This window comes from Carassius auratus, chromosome 32 (assembly GCF_003368295.1).
Source record: "Carassius auratus strain Wakin chromosome 32, ASM336829v1, whole genome shotgun sequence".
NCBI lineage: Eukaryota > Metazoa > Chordata > Actinopteri > Cypriniformes > Cyprinidae > Carassius > Carassius auratus.
The window spans coordinates 9,179,529-9,201,333 of record NC_039274.1 but is presented as its reverse complement, the minus strand read 5'-3'; the positions used below and the strand labels follow the sequence as shown (position 1 = coordinate 9,201,333).

The 21,805-nt window shown below is 36.6% G+C and overlaps 1 protein-coding gene across 1 annotated transcript in view; it reads left to right on the top strand.

Moving 5' to 3' along the window:
* The first annotated feature begins 722 nt into the window (after window positions 1–722).
* The window catches only part of LOC113051545 (immunoglobulin superfamily DCC subclass member 4-like), a 60,728-nt gene continuing 39,645 nt past the window's right edge, over window positions 723–21,805 (top strand). Inside the window, exon 1 of the mRNA XM_026215394.1 lies at window positions 723–1,166. Coding sequence (XP_026071179.1) covers window positions 1,100–1,166 — 67 coding nt within the window. The 5' untranslated portion in view covers window positions 723–1,099. The remainder of the gene's footprint in view (window positions 1,167–21,805) is intronic.

The following is a 21,805-nucleotide window of genomic DNA, read 5'->3' as shown; positions in this document are numbered from 1 at the left end:
GATAGATAGATAGATAGATAGATAGATAGATAGATAAAATTGACATATTTAAAAATTCTGAAACATTATGCATAGTGTTCGCGAACCATTTTACTTAAAAAGAGTATGTGGATACACTGCCAGATATATGAGTTGTTTACCTTTGTTCTGCCCCTAGTGAGCCTGTGGTTGAGCTGAACCTATTTAGCTCTTTGTGTTCAGAGACAGCAAGGGTCCCATGCACATGGCTGTGTCAGTGGCCAGGCGGGGTGCAATCCTCATCCTGTAGGAGCACATGACACGGATGCACATGTGATCTCTCACCCCCTCAGACACCACAAGAGAAGAATTCTCTCTGGCCCATTTGAAGGTCAAGGCAGAGGGTCCTGCAACCCCAACTGTGTACTATGTATGTGTGTGTTTTGCACAATAGTCTATGACTTGCATCAGTCAGTGAACTATAGAATGTTACTGAGGCTATTATTCATATGCATTGAATTATGTATGCCTTGTAGACCTGTGCGATCAACACTACTGAAGTTAGAATGAATGAAATTGTAAATATAGCACACATCCGTCTTAGCAAATTGGCACGTGCTATTGCAATATATCAGCACATCATATTAAGCAAGGGTGTATTTTTCATTGCTACTGGCGAAATACCAAGCTCTAAATTAGTCAGTGTGTGTTTGTTTAACATCGTGTCGTGTTTTGGCGCAGCGCGTTTGCAGGTTCCAGCAAGCGTGGAGTCGTGTACACGGAAAGGGGGTGTGTGAGGATAGTGGCAGCGTTTCATGCAGCTCCAGTGGACACCTAAAGCGGGACTCACTGGTGTGTGTGTAAGGAGGGCTAACACACACACACACACACACACTCACACACTTAACATTTGGACACAACATGGCGATGAGGCGCCGAGAGACACGACGACTCTTCCCCGACTAACACAACCACGTTATGTTTATTGGTGGGGAAGGCGCGCGACAGGGAAATACGTGAAATAACTAATTAAACCTGAAGAGATTTTTTTTTTCCCGAATTCCATTATATGCATGTAGCTGTAGCGGTCATATAAAGCACACACTGCTTTACCCCCGCTGCTGGAAATCAAACGCTCTACATGGCGGTGGAGAATATCTGGTTCTTCTGTCTACTTTCTCTGGGTTACTGTGGATTATCCGTGCAAGGTAATACAAATTAAATCCAACCCCCAGTGTTTTCCCATGCGATGTCTTTTAAGTTGTGTGTGTGTCTGGTAGCCTGTGTCTATGTATTTCTTTGTATCTGTCAGGATATGTGAGTAGAGGGGCTGGAGAGAGAAATCATGCACCTTGCTTGTTGCAGCGTTTCGGAGCTTTTACTTTTCACATTTTCCTTTTTTTATATATCCTTTGCGCAAGCAATCAAATTACGCTGAAGTAGGCTACAGTATTTATTGGTGGTTCAACTTTTTGTCACATCCAAACCTTACTTTTGTAAACCATATTATGCGTTCAATATAGAGTTTAGTTAATTGCGACGTAACTGCTTAGAGTAAAAAATAATGAAACGATATTGACCCAAAAAAAAAAATTAAAAGACACCCTATAATGCATAGAAAGCGAGGCAGTGTTTGCTCAGAGGGGCGGATATAGTAAGGTGGCTCTAGTTTGGGAATGTACAGGTTGATAGTCATCGTGAGTCATGACTTAGCAAAGTAGCTAACATTTGGTAAAATAGATGTTGGACTTTAAAGGGGTTTGTTAGATTGCCTTATTTAGAAGTGAAGCTTCAAATTTGGGGAATGTTCTTAAAAAGGGATTAATTCTACATATCACTTAAACGTTGCAAGCGAATATTAACTCATGTCTACCCAGAGAGCCCTTGAGTTAAAAATATAACTTATTTAAACATTTATTTTGAACATTTATTAAAGCGTAATATTCGTCTTGAAATGAATGAAAAAAGATTACAGGTCAACTGGGAAACCTATATGTCTGGTTACGATTGTAATCTTAGGTAAATAAATACATGCATATGTAAAGGTTATAACGATAACAAGCTTGGGCAAAAGTGCCTTTCACACAGAACAAGATGACATGGAGTTAAACAGGTCATGTTGAAGAGAAAGTCAGCTTTTTGCTTCATACTGTCTATTTTAATGTGCCCCTATTATGGATTTTTTAAAATTACCTTTCATGCAGTGTGTACCATAGCTGTATGTGAATGTAAACATCCTGCAAAGTTTTACAGCTGAATATGCATCACAAATAAAGTTATTGTCTCTCAAAAGAAAGAGTATGAACCGCTGAAATTAGTCGTTTAAAATTTGAATCCCATTTCTGTGAAGTTCACACGTCACAAGTGGACATATTTTTCATAAAGCCCACCTGTTCTACTTGGACATCCCTGCGAAAACTCAAATCCTCCTCAAATGCTGTGGCAGTGTTGGGCTTCCTTAACACTGTTGCCTCTGGTTGCAGCGACTCCAATAACATGATATTTATCCCCTGGATTGCACATTTTATTGCAAATTCAAATGTGATTGGGCTAGTTTTAATTGGCTAGCAATATGTTGGTTTACAAACTGTACTTCACGTCTGTGTTTGGCTAACGTATATATATCATTATTGTTTTTACTCATAATTGTCTTTACTAATTTACCAATTAGAGCAAAGTAGCATCACACAAAGGAGGGGTGTGGAAAGATGAATCTTCAAACAAATCATTTGGGTCATTGAGAAATAACGTAAAATCAAATGCAGATTATAAGTAAATGAACGTGTCATTTGACCTTGCATGCATGTAAACCTGTTGTTGGGGATTCCCAAAACCAAATTATGAACCTTTTAAATAGCATAATACACTTTTTTCCTGTGTTTCCTTGTACTGACCTTTAAATCAAACAATTATTAGTTTAAACAGGGCTTTGGGACTTTTTGTGTACAATACCCACACTTTTGTGCAATTTACAGTAAAGAAATTGGAAAGATCAGAGGCTGTGGGAGTGTTGATATGGCTCGTGAAGCCTCGGGCAGGAACCAGCGACTTGAATTCAGTCACTGGCGCTGGAAGAAAAAGGGGTGGGGAGTGGTCAGGCGATTTATCCAAAGACTATTCGCCTTATTTACATAACAAAGAGGAGTACTGAAACACATGGGCACCTCCCGGCATCCAGCAATGCACTCGGCTCACCGATATCCATTGGGAAGAATAAATGGCAACCACAGCAGTCAAAACACAGTGTCATCTTTGAGCTCCGTTAACGATTTTAGTGCCAGTGCTGTAGCGGGTGGATTATTTACAGCGGGGCGGAACCTACTTGTGATCAATAGCATTAAAAATGCGTGCGCGAGACCACTGTGCAAAGCTGAAGGATGGCTGCTAAAATACCTGTTATGTTCACTTGTTTCTTGTATGTTTTTTTAAATACTTAATTACTTAATTTGTAATTTTTGTTTTGTTAAATACTCAAAACAACAAACCAGAATTATTTTTAACATTAATAGTAAATTCTGTTTTCATATAGCATGCCATTCCTGTAGATTATACGTGAAGTAACTATCAGTTCTCTCTGTTGGTTACTGATGGTTGCTTTTGCTCCCATGCCCTAATATTTAAGCTAATAGGGGTTTATTGAGAATGACCAGTTTTCTCAGTCATCTCAATAGCAAAATGTGTCCCAATTTACCCAATTTCACCCTAATATTATTTCCTCATAATAATAGAGGTGAGGATGCTTTTTCCTTGGCAAAACTCTGGTTAGAATAATAACCAATGCTCTTAAAAGGGAAAGTACCCTTCAAGATCTCTGTTAAATTATTAAGGTTTTGCAACAATGCGGTCTCTTTTGATTTGTACAAGATGAGGATATAATAATGATAATAATAATTCCTTACATTTATATAGCGCTTTTTTAGGCACTCAAAGCGCTTTACATTGTCAGGGCGTATCTCCTCATCCACCACCAGTGTGCAGCATCCACCTGGATGATACGACGGCAGCCATAGTGCACCAGAACGCCCACCACACACTTACTGGTGGAGAGGAGACAGAGTGATGAAGCCAATCAGTGGATATGGGGATTGTTAGCAGGCCATGATGGTAGGAGGCCAATCGGCGAATTAAGCCAGGATGCTGAGTTCACATAAAATGGACAGAAACATTTAAATATCCTATATATTGTCTATATGACTTTCTTTACCCCAGTATATTGTATAACTGTTGAGTCATTAATAAACTATGCTATTAGTTAAGTATATTATATTAAATCTTAAGTATTATCTCTATCTAGTAGGTTTAGCCATGAACGCACACAATGAAATGCAATCCAATTTGCCTAATATACAACTAATGAACAGTTTTGGTTACTATTGACTTCCATTGTGCGTACAAAAAACACTGAGACATTTCTCAAAATATTTTATGATCCACAGAGGAAACAAAATCATCCTATAATCACTCCTGATGTGGAAAAACTCACTTAATATTTCAGAGAGGTGTAAATCCAGCTAGTGAGAAACTCCCATGTTGACTGAGGAAAAGGGTGAAGACATTTCAGATATTCTAAACGACCTAAATCTACTCCTATGTTCTTAACTATTGCCGAACACAATCTTCAGGGTCAAATTGAAAGTTACAGGCATGTTGTGGTGGTGTTGGAATGAAATGAAATACTGACATCAGCACCTGTGGATTATGATAAAAGAGATCAGAGATGTTTTGATTATAATAGGCGGTGATGTGGAGGAGTGTAGTATTTTGACAGGTGTCACCACAAGAGATGCTGTACGAAAATACAATAACAGGAGATGGTAGATTGACTGGTCAAGTAAGTAGATCTCCTTGTCAGAGTGAGTTAAAGTTTTTGATTGCTCAGGTTGGTCTTTCAAGTTAATTTGAAAACCAAGAGCATAACATCCCTGTTTCCTCATTGCATCTATTTCCTCCTGTCCACTAAGATTTCTACCTGCACATTCAGGCTGCGCTTCCCTGGGGCTTTGTGCTGGGTTTACAAAGAGGAAGAGGAATTTAGTTATGTGTATATGAGATGTGGTAAGTAACGCGGGAGAATCATATGATTTGGGCTGATCCATCTCTCTATTTATTTTCCACGAGAAAGATAAATGAAAATATCTGTGAACTCCAGGTGAATACACGAGGACCAGTGTGTTGATGCGCTTAACAGACTGCACCTCTCCACTGTACAAAAACCCAGATGGTTAACTTTCTCATGTAAAAGTTAACATTCCAGTGTTCTCCTAGAAAGCCATTTACAGCTGTCTGCTTCGAAAGATTCACCAAAAAGACAGAAGCGGCGTTGAGGCCAGAGAGCATGTTTTATAGGGTCTGTCACATGGTCTCACAGGCTTGCTGCTCTAACCTGTGACTCAGAGCTGTAGTGTGTGCTCTGTCCTGGGGGGCTAACCATGTTCTGATCTCCACATCAGCGCAGCACGGCCTGTCCTGCAGAAAGGAAAGAGTTACTCTTTTGTGCTCCCTCACATTTATTTTCTGCATCATCACTGGATCTGCTGTGTAATCTTTCTCTAGTACTACTGCAGCACTTCTGCCATTACCTCCATTAAGCTTCCCTTCATGACCTCATTTCCCCCCTTCTTTAACAAGTCTTATATTGTTTAATGCCCCTGAGAGGGATGAAGGGATTTTCAATAATTGCACAAAAAGTAGACTGGAGCAGTTGCTTCTATTATAGTAGCATACAGAATATCAAGGAGTTAATACTCTCATGATTTTGGGCTGTGATGCTTAAAGGGTATGTACTGTAACATATACAGTTTCACCTAATCTCATGTTAATCTTGAGTACCTATAGAGTACTGCATCCTTCATATCTCCAAAAAGTCTTTAGTTTTATCATATTTATAAAAGAAAAATACAGCTTTCCGATTCCAGAAAAAGCCGAGCTCCTGGGGGCGTGCCGTGGGCGGAGCTATAATACTGATGTTTTGTGTTGTTTCCATTAACATATATTCACTTATGTGCTGATTTCTAGCAAAAGACAGAAATCTGATGCAGTTGTACTCACATAAATGGGGTCTTTTATCACTGGGATCGCTCCATGTTTTAATAGCCAATGATGGGCAAATCCAGCGTCGACTTGGGCCTTGTTTGTAAAACATTCGTCTCTAAAATGATGAGAACACACAAACGCACTTGCTTCACTTTGTTAATGCCCCCGGAAAAACAGACTGCATCCACTGTTCGTGTAACGCCGGGTTCTTGGGGAAGCTGAACATGGTAAACTTTCCCTCACAGAATCCATCTCTTTAACACTGTGAACAACTCTGAATACATGAAGTGCCATTGTAGCCCCCCTTTAAGATGAAGATATTGTTCAAAGTGAATTATTAAAATGTATGGCAAGTAGTCAATAAATGGTGGTTTTCTAAAGTCTTACAGTATCACTGGTTAAAACCTCTAGAGACACACCGATATTGAAATTCTGGCTGATACTTGTAAACTATTAATTGATTTGATATTGTGTCTGATTATGTCCAGTGAATTTTAACTATCAGCAGAGCAGCTCACTTCAACATGCGCTCTTCTAGAGAAAGTGTATTTCAAGAGCTCTTAAATTTTATCACTATCCCCTTGACTTACTGCTTGATGATAATCTAAATCTCAAAATACCAGGAATAATTAAATATTTATTATTGGCTCTTAAATATTCAATATAAACTTGTAAATTAGAAAAAATTAAGTATTTCATACATTAAATGTCAATTGTCATTAAAAAAAATGACATGACACTTTGTAGATACAAATTATGCATTGTGAATGCCCTTTATATTTGGAATGAAATTGGGGTCTTCATTGTTGTGGATTATATCAGAGTGTTCTTAAACAAGAAGAAAATGTTGGACTTTGTAGGATTTTGTTCATTGGAAATTGATTGGATGATTGTCATTTGCTACAGTAATTGTTTTATCTCAAATGAGTGACACTTTTCTGAAGGGAATGGATTGTTACTGAAATTAATTTAGGTTGGTTTATATTATTTAGTTTTGTTGTCGTTGTTTTATTGTTTTTGTTTTTTGGTTGGTTGGTTGGTTGAAGATGCTTTTTCCAAAGCTACGAGCCTCCATGTGTTTTGCATTTGCCAGGTTTGCAGGTCAGTGGCAAGGTGAATAATTTTCAGGAGAAGGAAGTATAGGTCGTACAAGGAAGTTATTTATTATTCTACTTCCTGACAGTCTTTACAAAGGTCTGCCACAGGTTGTTGACCCCAGGAAAGGTTGACAGATTTCTTCAGTGATCTCTGTCATGTATTTAATGTTTTAACTCATGTGACCTGAAATTGATTCAGTTGTGTAAATATCTGACATACAATGAGCATGTTTATATATTTGACCATCTGCAATAAGTCTAGTAAGAATCCCTAAACTGATCTATGGTTCATACGAATGAAGCTGATAGTGCTTAGTTCTCTGTGTTCTGTGTTGCAATGGCTATTTGAGTTCAACATTTGTACACATGGACTCCAGGGATACTGTGACCTGGATAACAGCTGTCAAAATCTATCAGCTTGTGGCTTGACCAGAGATAGAACCTCAGATGTGTCAACAGGAGATGAAAAGATGGACAAAGGGAGCAACTGGATGGGTCAATGAGAGATTGGGTTTTACATGATAATTAAAGTGATTGCTAATCTTTCTTAGGGGGATAGTTCACCCAAAATGAAAACTGTCAACATTTACTCACCTTCATGTTGTTTCAAACCAGTATGGCATTTTCTTTAATTTTTCTTCCATACAATGGAAATCAATAGTCACCAAAATAAGTGCATAACCACTTTTTTCAAGATTCCTCAGCGTTAGTAAATTGACAGAATTTTCATTTTATAGTAAACTATCCCTTTAAAGTTCTCTCATAGTAGCAAATGGGACAGCCAGCATAGATGTCAAAGTAGGTTTATTAATTTTTTTTTCAAGTACACATTATGTAGTCAAACTTCAATGCATCACTGCATTCCCTTCTCTATTAGTTGATAATTGACTTGTTTGCTAACATACAAACTACCAAGAACATTCAAGCCTTGCCAAGGTCCTCTTAGCCAAAAGCCTGGAGAATATTTTTAACAAAGCTGAACTTTTATTAAGTGTCTCACAAGAACCCGCTGAGAGCAGCCTCACCTCGGTCAGATCTTCTGGAATTTGCCACTGACTATGATGTCTTTAGTGGTTAAAATTTAGAGATAATTTGTTTTGGGTAAATCTAACTGGCAGTATCAAAATCTATTATTTGTTTCAGATGATATACTTTTGGTTGAGGGCAAAATCTTATCATGTTATATTTTATGTAACTTTAAAGCTGTCAGAGCTCTGAGCTTCTGTACTTTTGAATGAATTGCCTAGCAGCTTTTATGACTGCTGTTGTTGTTTATTATAAATATTATTAGGTATGCAATGATTACATTTTTTCAGAACTGATCCATTCCGATATGTCCGATAGTTTCTGCCGATACTGATCCAGTCCGATACTGGGGCCAAAATGAGGAGGAGGATCTTATAGACTGGGAATCCGAAGTGGAAATTGAACTGCCCTCTCTCTTCTCTCTGTTGTCTCCGCTTGTCCTGTCCAACCCTCCTTGGTCCTCGGTTTCTTCGGGGGGGCTTTTGATTCTCCAGTGCCTGCTCCTAGAAGGTGTCCTCTAGTGCCTGCTTCTAGAAAGTGTCCTCCATTGCCTGCTCCTTGAAAAATACACACCCTCCCACCCGCTCCCGCACTGTGATTACTTAAGGCTGAATCATAGCCGTGCCAATATTCAGCCACATCACACAGCTACTCGAGTGATATTGCTCATATATTTATTAGGGAAGGACCAAACTTTTGTCATTTTCCATTTTTTGGGCCAAAAGAGTAAAACAGCTGAAACAATAAGCAGGAAATCTATGCCACACCACCCAGCAGGTTTCACTCTCCCTCTAGAGATCGCTCCGCAGTCCTCTCATATACTACTCAAATAGTGTTCTGACAGGAAATTTCTATGTAGTGTTCCTGTTTGCAATAGTGCTACTGTGCTGTAACATCTCAACTCTGGTAAAATGACCCCCTCGTTCACTGATCTGCTCCACGCAATGCTCTGCTTGCATGCTCTGATAATAATAGCTTCGTACGACTATACATTATTTGGATGATTAATTAAAAAAAGATATCTGATTCTGTTGCATAGAACTGAATAAATAATATATGGATATTTAATAAATTTGCTCGGTTTTTTTTATTTTTTATTAAGTATGATTTAAATTGAGTTAAATTTAAGAAGTCTTACAAAATTATATTACTTACCAACAATATTGAAATATTTTTTGGCCAAGTTCATCCAGAATTTTCATTTCGGTGCTTTATATATACATTTTTTCAGATGTTTACTTGCACTGCCAAAACATTCACAGGCCCAACCTAAATAAATAAATTGTTTTAGTTTTTTGTTGTTTTGACCTATTTGTGTGCTTCCTATACCAACATTTTAGACACATAAATTTGACAATTCCAATTTACAGTCACAGAAACTATTAATACTAGGCTAAATGATTTAAAGTTCAAATATTAAAGACAAGTAAACATTCAATAATAAAATAAGAACAAATAAACAAATTAAAAGCAATAGCACAAATGAATGCAACAAATTAAATAAACAGTTCTTCTCAGTGTTTTGAAAACTATTATGAAGCAAATATATGCAGGAAGAAATCTGTTTAAGCTACAGAAGTTATGTTTAATTAATAGCAGTGAGAGATGCTGCCTTTTTTGTTGTTTAACATTATTAAAATAGAAAACAGAAGGCATGTGAGGCTTTAAGACGTAATGCGTGAATCCGTTATGTTGACACACATCCAATATTTTGAATGGTTTAATTACCTGAATGCACTGGGCCTGATCATTCATATTATTGTTTTAGTGGGCCTTAGTTGACAGACGTGGGTGCTGAAGTGCCCCAAAAAAGGTTCTAGAACTGACCCTGATCTACAGTGCTTTTTTCAGCAACTCACCAAGTTTCAGTTTTATTTTTCATGTACACACAAATCATCAGTGACTGTCTGAGCATTGTAATGTTTGCTGTGATGCATTCTACAGCAGTAAATAAATTCACAAAAAGCTCATTAAAAATGGTGTATTAAGAAATATATTAATATGTGTGCAAAACCTAAGAGACCCACTTGAGTCTTGGTGGCATTGCAGATCTTTAAAGTTTGACTACTATTACACTAACCAGACTGAGCAGTCTTTGTCTGGTCTTTCTTAAATCAGCAAGTATCGATTCTCATCCCTTTTGTATCCTTATAAAAATCTATTTGTTGAATGTAATGGAGGTTTGAAGAGGAATCTGTTATATAACAGTGTCAGTGTCTGTTGCGTAACTTTACACAAAAACATAAATTAACTTCAAGGCCATGTGTATTGTAATTTAAAGCGATTCACTGTATGTTTTTCCAGTCTGTGAACTTTAGTGTTTGTAGCTATTGAAGGGAAGTCATGATCAATTTGATGTACAAATAGGTTTTATGTTTTGTATTATATCAGTTGTGACCCTGGACCACAAAACCAGTCTTTGTCACTTGGGTATATTTTTATCAATAGCCAAAAAAAACTTTGTATGTGTCAAAATGATCGATATTTTTTTAATGCCAAAACTCATTAAGATATTAAGTAAAGATCATGTTCCATGAAGATGTTTTGTAAATTTCCTACCATAAATATATCAAAACATAATTTTTGATTAGTAATATGCATTGCTAAGAACTTCATTTGGATAACTTTAAAGTAGATTTTCTTGGTATTTAGATTTTTTTGCACCCTCAAGTTCCAGATATTCAAATAGTTGCATCCCGGACAAATATTGTCCTATCCTATCAAACCATATATCAATGGAAAGCTAATTTATTTCTTGTTTTATTTTTGTGATATTATTTTTTTAATGATTATTTTACTTTATTTTATGTAAAGCACTTTGAATTACCATTGTGTATGAAATGTGCAATATCAATAAACTTAACTTGCCTTGCCTTGCCTTCCTCATGACGCTGGTTTGTTAAACAGTCATACGATCGCATTCCTTCCATTCCGTGCTGCTGTCCATCTGGTCACATGACCACACATGAGGGCTCATATCATAGTGGGGTTGGGAGGCATGGCTTAGGAAGGGGAGCTATTTATCACTAAAGGCAATTCAGATTGTGGACACAGGCTCCCACATTTGTTTTTGTTTTTTTTGTTTGTTTTTTTTCTTTCATCAAAGCAGAAGTATAAACATGTCAGATACTGACTGTTATAAAATTCTCTACTCACAAAGAGGCTGTGAAGATAATTAACAAGAGCAGATTCATAAAAGGTTTATAACCTTGCCAGTTCACCAGGTGTTTGCGTTTCAGTACATTATTTAATTTAATTTTTTTTTAGCTTGGCAAATGGCTGTTTGTCTTTAGTTCCTTTATTTTTCCTGAATTTCTTCTTTAAAAATTTGTTTACGAAAGACGGTGATAATTGCCTTGACAAAATAAAATGGCAAACTATTAAAAAGGAGAAAAGGTAAATGCTTCAAGACTGTAGTACTGATTGTTTTGCAGGAATAAATGTGGTCTTCAACCAGACCTGTGCCAAGAATGGGCTTTCTGGGGACCCCACGATTATAGTGTTCATTTCACCTTTCATTTCTAGGATATGCAGGAGGGAGCATACAGAAGACTTTTCAAATCACTTCAAAAGTGCTTTATTGATTTAAAAATATATTGCCAAAGCATTTGCAAGAAATGCAAATAAAAAAGAAAGTACACATTAATTCTGTACACTGTCCACTTTCTTTTGCAATGCGTAAGTAAACAATTTTCTGTGAATGTGAGATTTCCGATTCATTTAGGAAAGTAACTAGAGGAATAACAAGCTCAGTAAGCACTACAAACCAGTGTGTTTATGATTAGGATAATAAATTAAAACTAAATAATAACAAATACCATTTTGCAATTTTAAGCAGCAAAACCGTCTGTTTTTGAACAGGTAAAACAGCTGGAAGCGAATGAGAGCAGAAGCCTCGCACAAGTTACAAATGGCTGCACCCACTCTTATGTAAAACATAAGGTGGATGGAGTGGCCATAAAAGTATTTGGACACTTAAGTGACACTTAAAATCTCTTAATGTAATTTCCATTATATACCTTCATATGACCAATTATCAAACCAAGTGGCATTTTTTAAAATAAAGGTACATTTTAAGAAAACCTCAAGTTCATCCTTAAATAATAAAAAAATAGATAAAAAAAGACAAGAAATGCATTTTAATGTATTTGTTTCGTTGTAGGTTTTAAAGTATTTGTGAATTTGAATGTGTTTGAAATGCAATTTTTTTCGTCCTTTTCTGGTTAGTTTATCATGTTTCTAGTTTATATATAGACTATACCTCGGTGATGCTACACTTGCATGAACTGTGAGGGGGACTGACTCCACAAAATGACCTTGGCAGCACTTAGTTATCATTTATTACAGAAATAAGAAAAGATTGTTTGTAGATGAGTTCGTAGATGCCACTTGGTTAAATTAGTCTAATTTATCTTAAAAAAAAAATATATATATATACATATATATACATATATATATATATATATATATACATATATATATATATATATATATATATATATATATATATATATATATATATATATATATATATATATATATATATATATATATTAACATGCCGGTAGTAATGCCAGGGTCTAGGGTTCGATTCCCAAGAAATGTTTGGTATGAACAGATAAACTGTGTAAACTTAAGTTTAAGTCATGTGGATAACATATGCCAAATGGATACATTTCCATATGGTTGTGCTTTTTCTCATAAGTTCTTAGTGGATCTGTTGCAACATCTCTTGAGCAAACATTTCGGTAAGACAGAGTTGTCAGGTTTCTTATTCTTTTAGTTACAGCATATCCCATAAGTTGTACCTGTCTCATCCTCTGCTCCTCTGCTTTTGATCTAGCTGCACTGAGTTTCCTTAAGCAGAATTCACAGAATTTTATGTGCAGAGACAGATAACATCAATACATATACTAGCACTGCTTATGTATCTGTGGTTTACAGATAAAGAGGTGGAGCTGAAGTTTCCGTAACTGCCGTGAATGTTACCTCTTATCACACTGATAGCACCTGTGACAATGGAAACGCTTCTGCCATTGAGTATAGATGTGGAACAGTTCTTCTGATAGACTAAGGGCATTTCCTTGCTCTTTAAAAGTTTATTTTGGCCAGTCTAAAGTGTCTAATTCATATTTTTTAAATGTTAGATATTTTTTTCAGCAGCCATCACTTCAGAAATCATTCTAATGGAGATTTAGTGCTCAAGAAACTTTTCTTGTACTCACATTTAAAAACAATTTATTCCTATTGATGTTTTGTGGAAACTTTGATGCATTTTTTTTTATTAGGATTCTGTGATGGATAGAAAGTTCAAATGAACAGCTTTTGTTTGAAATATAAATCTATACATTTAAATTTATTTACTGTCACTTCTCACATCAACTTAATGCATCCTTACTTAATTATAAATGTATTAAAAATGGTTGTGTAAATCTGTATGGGTGGTGGATATGGACATCATTTATGGTGCACTGCATTTTGAGTCCAGTTGTAATGGTTCACATGGCAGTGGCACAGCTGCAGGATGTGCAAAGTTTAGCAAGTGAGTCATTCTTCGTTCATGGTCTGAGGATATAACGTGTCCATTCCAAAGGAACTTTTTTTTTTTTTTTGGCCATGGATGCCAGAACAGCCACAGCCAGAAAGAGAAAAGTTTACTTTTTCATCCATGAAAATTTTCCAAGATATTTAATCCTTGAGACATGCATTGAGCACTGAATGAGACAGTACTCTTGCACCACTGCTCTTAAAGCCCTATTTAACACACTGTTAGGCTGTGAGAATTGGCTGTCAACTTGGGAAGCTGTGATCTCTTGAATACCATCAGCTCATTCTGCTCATAAAGACACGCTCAACAAGCCTTAATTTAAAAGTCCTTATCATCAACACAATGAGATATGCTAGGAGTGATGTAATTGTTGCATTGTTCTAGTTTTTTTCATTAGCCATAGAACCTGTATGCCAACTTGGTTTGGTAAGGACATCAAAATACGAAATCCTTGAGCTTCTGCTTGGACATGAATACAGTTTCAGTTTGTGACGGGTTCTTTTGATAGACCACTCCTAATAGTATAGAGATGTCAGTGAATAAATGAAGCCTTCAGATGCAAAAGCCTCTTAATCCATATGAGATGACTAGACTAAATACATTTTTATCATGCTCCTTTTTAAAATAACATTAGACATTTTTGAAAATAAAGCACTCAATCACTGACTAATAACCCTTTCTTTGCCATTACAGTGAACGTACTGAACCTAAATATATGAGCCTGATTAAAAAATCTTAAAAATCTTCTTTTTTTTTTTTTTTTTGCATCTGAAGTTTTCAAATGTACTAATACAGTGCCCTCCACTATTATTGGCACCCTTGGTAAATCTGCATTGTTTATTCTTTTGATCTTTCGTTCAAAAAATTCTAGCCAATTATTGAAGTAACACAATTGAAAATGGGTGGTAAATCTCATTGTGAAATAAATGCTTTCTCTAATTGATGTTGGCCAATTTTATTGGCACCCAATTATTGCAATGTCCTTTTCCCAAGATAACAGCTCTTGAGTTTTTTCCCATGCCTGAAGAGTTTTTTGAGTATGCTCTTCTTCATGCAGAATCTCTCCAGATCCTTCAGATTCACAGCTCCATGTTGGTGCTTCTTCTCTTCAGTTCATTCCATTTTTTTTTTCTATAGAGTTCAGGTAAGAGGACTGGGACGAAAACATTATTTTGATGTTAGTTTTCTCGTCCTCTTCTCTAAACTAAAGCAGCACAGCATGGCCTCGCCCCCTTTATTGCGTGTTTCCGGGGGCGGGATTTATCTGGATTTGTGATGTAATGGACCTGGGAAGAAGCTTGTTGTAGTCCCTTACCAGCCGTTTTTGTAGACATTAAACTGCCAGAATTTTAAAGACGATATCTCAGTTTGCGTTGAACCTTCCAGTGCTGCAACTTTGCAGATGTTTTTTTTTGCTCAATCCAACAGTATGTTTAACCCTGGACATGGGGTACTTTTTATCGCTGTTTGTACTAAACCCATCTGGTGGGTCTACTGCTCAAAAAGTTATTTTTTTGTTTCATCTGAGCATAGAAGGCAGTGCCATTTGAAGTTCCAGTCGTGTCTGACAACTGAATATGCTGGAGTTTGTTTTTGGACGAGCTAGGAGAATTTTTCTTGAAAACCCTCCTGTACAAAATTCTTTTTTTTTTAAGATTTATTACCCCAGATCTCACCTTATCTCTGCAATTCTCCAGCTGTGATCCTTGGAAAGTCTTTAGCCACTCAAACTCTCCTCCTCACCGTACATTAGGACAATATAGACACATGTCCTTTTCCAGGCGGATTTTTTACATCTTTATTTGGTTGGTAATTCTTAATTATTGCTCTAATGGTGGAAATGGGGATTTTCTCTTTTCTTACAGCCAGTTTCTATTTTGTGAAGCTTAACAATCTTGTTCTGCCCATCAGAACTGTATTCTCTGGTTTTACTCCTTGTGATCGATGATTATGGGAATTTGGCCTTTGTGTTCCTCATATTTATAAGTCACCCTGGTGTGCTAAAACAATTTAAATATGAATGGGAAAATACTTCAGATATATTTTACTCATAAGGATTTCTATGGGTGCCAATAATTGATGTGAACATGCATTGGAGAAAAACAATGAGATTTTTTTTTGAAAGATCAAAAGGATAAACAATGTGATCCTGCCACTACCAACGGTGTGCTATTATTTTGTTCGAATATTGTTTGCTCATCTTTCTATTTACTGCAGTATTTATTCTCACATCCCAATGAAATGTCACATCTGTCACATTTTAAATGAAATACCTTGACTGAGGAACAAAAACACCTTTTTGATGCCTCCTGTTTGTGCCAGAGAGAGATACGAAGTTGGATGAGCTGACCTCGTGATCCCATGGTAACTTCCATGCTGCTCTAAAATGTTTCCTCATCACTGCACTCTCTCTTGTCATATCCTCAAAGATGGAGAGTTTGCAGTCCTCCCACTCAACTCCCATACACTGCAGTAAGCGTCCGCTTTTATTCTTCCACACTGTATAGTTCAGGAATTTTACCAGCATGACACATGGATGTTGATTGTCATTAGGCCTGGCTTAGGCCTGGACTAACATATCTTCAATCGCTCTCATGTCATTATTGTTTGACTTATGCTGTAGAACACAAAAGATGGTTTTAATGTTTCACCTGTTACTGTCCATACAAATGGAAGTCAGTGGTGTCCAAAAATCTTTTCATCGTATAAAAAGTATAATAGTAATAATTAAATACATTGTATGTTTTTTTTTTCCAGGATATTAAATCAGTGTGCAAACAAATATGCAATAATCTCTTCTTCAGTTATTTTTTCCCTTTATTATTATAAATTAGTCACATTAACTTCTCGTCTGCATGTTGTGCATGTGGAAGTAAATATCCTAATATTTCTATTAATTTTATAACATGTAACGTTTCACTCATTCTGGACATACATTTTTAAAGGCGGGTTTCTGCATCAAATCCTCATCTAGTGTTAACATTAACAAAAAGGACAAAAAGGACAAAATATATGACCAGGTGTTGCAAAGAAGCAAGACTCACAAATATGGATTTACACTCCAATCCAAATGTTGAAATATTGGAAATGGCATGTAAGTGGTAAATGTGGAGAATAGTGCATGTGGAGAAACAAGATATTTGCATTGATTGAACAACTCCCTTATTGATGCCAAAAACAACCAAATATCAAGCAGCACATTCTTCTGCATTTCTGATTTGTTTGTGGTTGTTATGTTTAGATTTTGTTTTGTAAAACAAAATTAATGCATCGTAAACACACAAAGTAACAAAATAAATCATGATTGGTTTTTATTTCAATAATATATATATTTTTTTACATTTACACACTAAGTCTTTATCCACACGAAGCCAGAGCTTTTTTTTTTTTTTTCTCATATCAAGAAATATCTGCGTCTACACGAAACCACAAAATGATGTAGTATACCTGCCAGACCAGTTTGTGGCGCTGTAATTCTGCCACAGAGATGCACTGAAAATGGAGAAGAAGACTTGGACTAAACTTTGCGTGTGGTATACAAACAAACATGTAACAATACATGTATTAATCTGTGTTAATGTTAGTTAATAAAAAGACAATCGTTCAGTGTTTGTTCATGTTTTTGTTTCTGTTAAGTGACGTGGTGTCTGACTAGGGGCGAGACGTGGGCTGATGATATCAATGTTCAGAAAATATATGGATCCGCTGTCCACACAAAGGGCGGCATTTGCAGATTTTTCCACACTGGGACCTGTTTTCAAAAAATATCGGTTTCACTCTCCCAAAATGCCAGATCCGTGTGGACAAAATGTCTATACGATACAATATTTATGCCTATAACAGTGAAACGAATCTCTGTGTGGATGGGGCCTAAGCTTTTAACCTTTTTTTAATGAAGGCACTTCTTATGTTATTATGATGTTTAAAACAAATGCATTTTTTGAGGGGAAAACAATTATTTAGTTACAATTTTGTCTCCAAAGTAAAGAGAAATAAACCCAAACAACCTGATAATATTACAGTACATGATCATAACTTCCCCAAAGTAGACTACAAAAAAAATATTGTGACAATTGTGAAGTCATGCAACCAGGCACTTACGGGTCTCTCTTATTCTATGGTTTTGCATTTTATTCTCAGTGAGAATCCACAAGGTGAAGTTTTTAATTGTGAAACCAAAATATATTGAATCCTGGAATATTTAAAGTATTAGTTCAGGGCAGTTACACCAAGTGAGAAACAAACTAATCTGTGAATGGTTTCTGTGTCATTGATTCATGTTTTTATCTCTATCTTATATAACTCTAAAATTGGATGTGACACGTTTGATTTATGCTGTTTCTGCGATCATGTTTTCATGTATTCTCTGTAAGTGATTGTGCCATGCTGCTGAGTATAAGCTGGCACTGGACCCAGGATACGCACACAAATTAACCCACACAGACATGTTGCCATCTGAATTTAAATGGTTTGTTGCATTGGGCTATCAATCAGACCATCTGTCGCTGTCCTCCCAGCCTTTATTAGCGGTTGTGCAGTGCATATGTCACACATCCAGATGGCACAAACGCATGTTCATACACTGCTCCACCTTCATCCACCTCATGCAGTGCTTAGTTCTCAGCCAATAGCTGGCAGGAATGCCAACCAGAATTGCTCCATTTGAGTGTGAACTGAAGCCTGCTTTAGTGTTTACAAGGGGTTTAACGGTTGTAATTACTCATGGCTCGGTTTGTATCACGGTATTAAAATCACCTTTTCAGTACGGTTTGGTATGTGCAGTGTTTAGGGAAAAAACCATGCAAAGATACATATAAAATAAACAGAGCTTATAAGTTTTTTTTAATGTAGGTATAACTAAATAAATTAGGTACATAAATTGAATAAAGTAATAAAATGTGAAATAACATTGCAATTTTGACTGTATAAATTAAAGATGAATTCTTATTCAAGTTACAAGAGTTATTCAGTCAAGAGCAGTGAGTGATTTTCTGGTTTCTTGTTGGTTGATTAACATAAACATTTTTTTAAGTCAATGCATTGATCCATAATTTACACTGTACTGTACATTCTCCTAGGAAACTCCCCAAGATGTGCATGTTGACGATGTTTGTGTGAACTCAAAAGAGAAGTCAATATTTGCATGCTCTCTGAGATGCGGTTTGGCGCTTATGAATACACACAAATCTTTTCACTGCATGCTTGAGTTCTCATTTGTGTCTTCTGGCTCTTGAATGTTGAAACTTGCAAGACTTGGAATTAGTTTAGTTTAAATACAGATAGCAATGTGTGCTATCAATGTACATGTTTTTATGTTTTTTGTTTTTCTTTTTTCATCGCTGTTGTTGTAATGTATTGGAAAGCCAGAATGCGAAACCTTCAACTTAAACATACATTAGCCAACCTCTGTTTTACATGTTATTTTTAACAAGCCAGATTACAGATGCATTGTCAGGTTTAAGTTAAACTGAAGTAACGGTTCTATGTAAAAAAAAAAAAGCTTACTTGCTGCCCCGCTGCCCTATATCAGGAAGAAACTGATTTTGGACAGGCTTCTAAAGCAGCATAATAGTTTAATGATCTACAACAAAATATAATGAATTTAAGTGATAACTAAATATCACCAAAATTCTAATATTTAATAACTATAATACTGATTTCTCGCTCGAACGAATTCAAAAAGTGCAAAAAGTTAGTCAGAAATAAACATTTACAAACAAACTCACCACCAAACGCAACTTTCAGACGCCATCTTATTTTTAGCTCAACCATCACAGAATGGAACGCACAGGATTGTGGGATATCAGAGGCAGCGAAGGATACATCTATGCTACTTTGAAAAATTGATCAGATGAAGGTATCTCATGAGACAGATGTGCCTACATTGGAATGCATCCTCCAAAGGCAGCATTTTAGATTTTTCGTACACAGCAAATGCCATATGATTTTGAATTGTGATCAGCTGTGGGCATTTTGTTTAGCTCCGCATGAAAAGAGCTTTCCTGGAGAATTCCAGCCCATAGTAGTGCAACTGAAGCAGTCAAATCAACCATAGGTGGCAGGGCACTGTCAGAAGATCTTGGGGATAAAGTTGTGAACAGGCAAAGTCAGGAGATGGATACAAAAAAATTGCAAAGGCATTATAAATGCCTAGAGAAAGGCCAGTCCTTAAAAAAGGCCACATGCAGTCAGTCATGACTGAGCTTTGCCAAAATGCACCTTGAAGATTCTGAGGCACATGAGACTAAAATTGAATTATCTTATGTTTTGAAGCATGACTGCTGGTTATGGCTAGCCTGGTCATGAGCTGGTTTAAGCTGGTCATTTGCTGGTTCTGAGCAGCTAAAGACCAGCTTAGAACCAGCTCACGACCAGCATGACATTTATAGTGAAACTAGTTGATACAACCGTAAAGAATCTAGCATCCAAAAATGTATCATATGACCTATTTTCAGTGCAGTGTTTTATGGTTTTGGTACTTTGCTTTGGCAGATGCTTTGGGCTACTAGATAACTAGTCTCAGTGGAAAATACAGTGTGTCCTGTGTTTAGCACTCTCTTCATTTATAAAGGCAGAGTAACAGTGATGATTTGGTTGGATCTCTTCCATGCCACAAGATTCCCCACTGGATTGATCTCAGAAGGAGTCCACAGCAGCAGAGGTCCATCGGGGTGAGAAACAACCCCACAATCATCGCCATTTCACAAACTCAGCATGGTCTCAGGAAGCTGGTGTGCATTTATTTGCACACAAGAGAAAGAGCAGCATTTTAAAAAAAATGGACAGCATTTAATTTTTATGTGTTTTCAAAGGAATTGTTCTTTTTGTATGTTGTCTGTGCCAAACTCTGTGTGTGAGAAAGAAGTGGTTGGGAGGTAAATAATGTAAAGTCATCAAGGATCTCCGAGAACTTGGGAGACTTAGCCAAAACAAATTGGCAGAGAAATTACCATAAATGGCCTTAATCAGATTCAATTGGAAAGTGAATAGAAGGAAGACAGCAAGAGGACTGAGAAGTGCAGTGAAGGTGAGCTGGGGTGACTGTCTATTGAAGCAATCTTGCGTTCTCTAACTGTTAATGGCTGGTGAAAGTAGGCCAGTGTTTCAGTTATTATGGCCCACAGATCTCTAATGCCTTTGATGCAGGGCAGAGTTATTTTTGTTTTGTTTTTTCTATACGCAGACACACACATTTGTTCTCTCACTTATTATTAAGATCTCATTTGGAATTGTGCTGGCCTTTTTGGAGTAAGGAGCTTAGTGGCCTTATGTTCACCTATAAACAGAGGCGATTGCACTCAGGGACCCTGCAGCTCTAGTTGTGCTGAACCTACTACGAGTCTCTCTCTGTCAGTCTGTGTCTTTTTGCCTCAGAAGTAACTCTCTCATATATTGGTCTGTGCACATCCAACAAGTGTTATTGTGTTTTACCTTCCTCTTTTTGTGTGCTAGCTGTGTGAGCTGCTCTTGGTTGCTAGCTTGCCTCTTCTTTACACACACACACACATCCAGGGATGACGGAGGGTCAGCTTCCACTTTAATCTAGGAAATAATTCCATTTCCCATTAGCGTAATTAATTGGGAGCTTACTGCAGCACGAAAATGTAGAGGACTAATGTGTGCTCAACGTGTGGTCTTGCGCTGTGTGTGTATGTGTAAGTGTACAGAGTGCTGCAATAGTGTTATGGCTGGCTGATTAGCATAGTCGTTAGAAAAGTATTGCCTCATGCTTGACATGACTGACAACGTGAATAATTCCATTCATTCTGCAGGTTACTTTGAGTGTAAAGTTAATGGTGTTTTCCAGATTACTGTATGCTGCTACAAGATCTGTTTTCTTTGTTTGGTAAAAAGTAAATGTCATTTGTCAATAAAATATTGAGTCACACATGCTGCGTTGAAGAATGATGGTCTGTCTTATGTTCTTTCTAAAATATGCAGCCAGCTCTGCATGTTCATGTATAAAAAACAGAAATAGTTTGTGAAAAATTATAATATTATCTTTACAATGTATAATGCTTGTTTCAGAAATAAATAATCAGCTTCTTTTGTCATTTCAAGCCAGATGCCAATCAGCCAATTCAAAACATAGTATATTGTATTGCATTACATTAAGTTATAAATTAAGCTACACTGAACACTT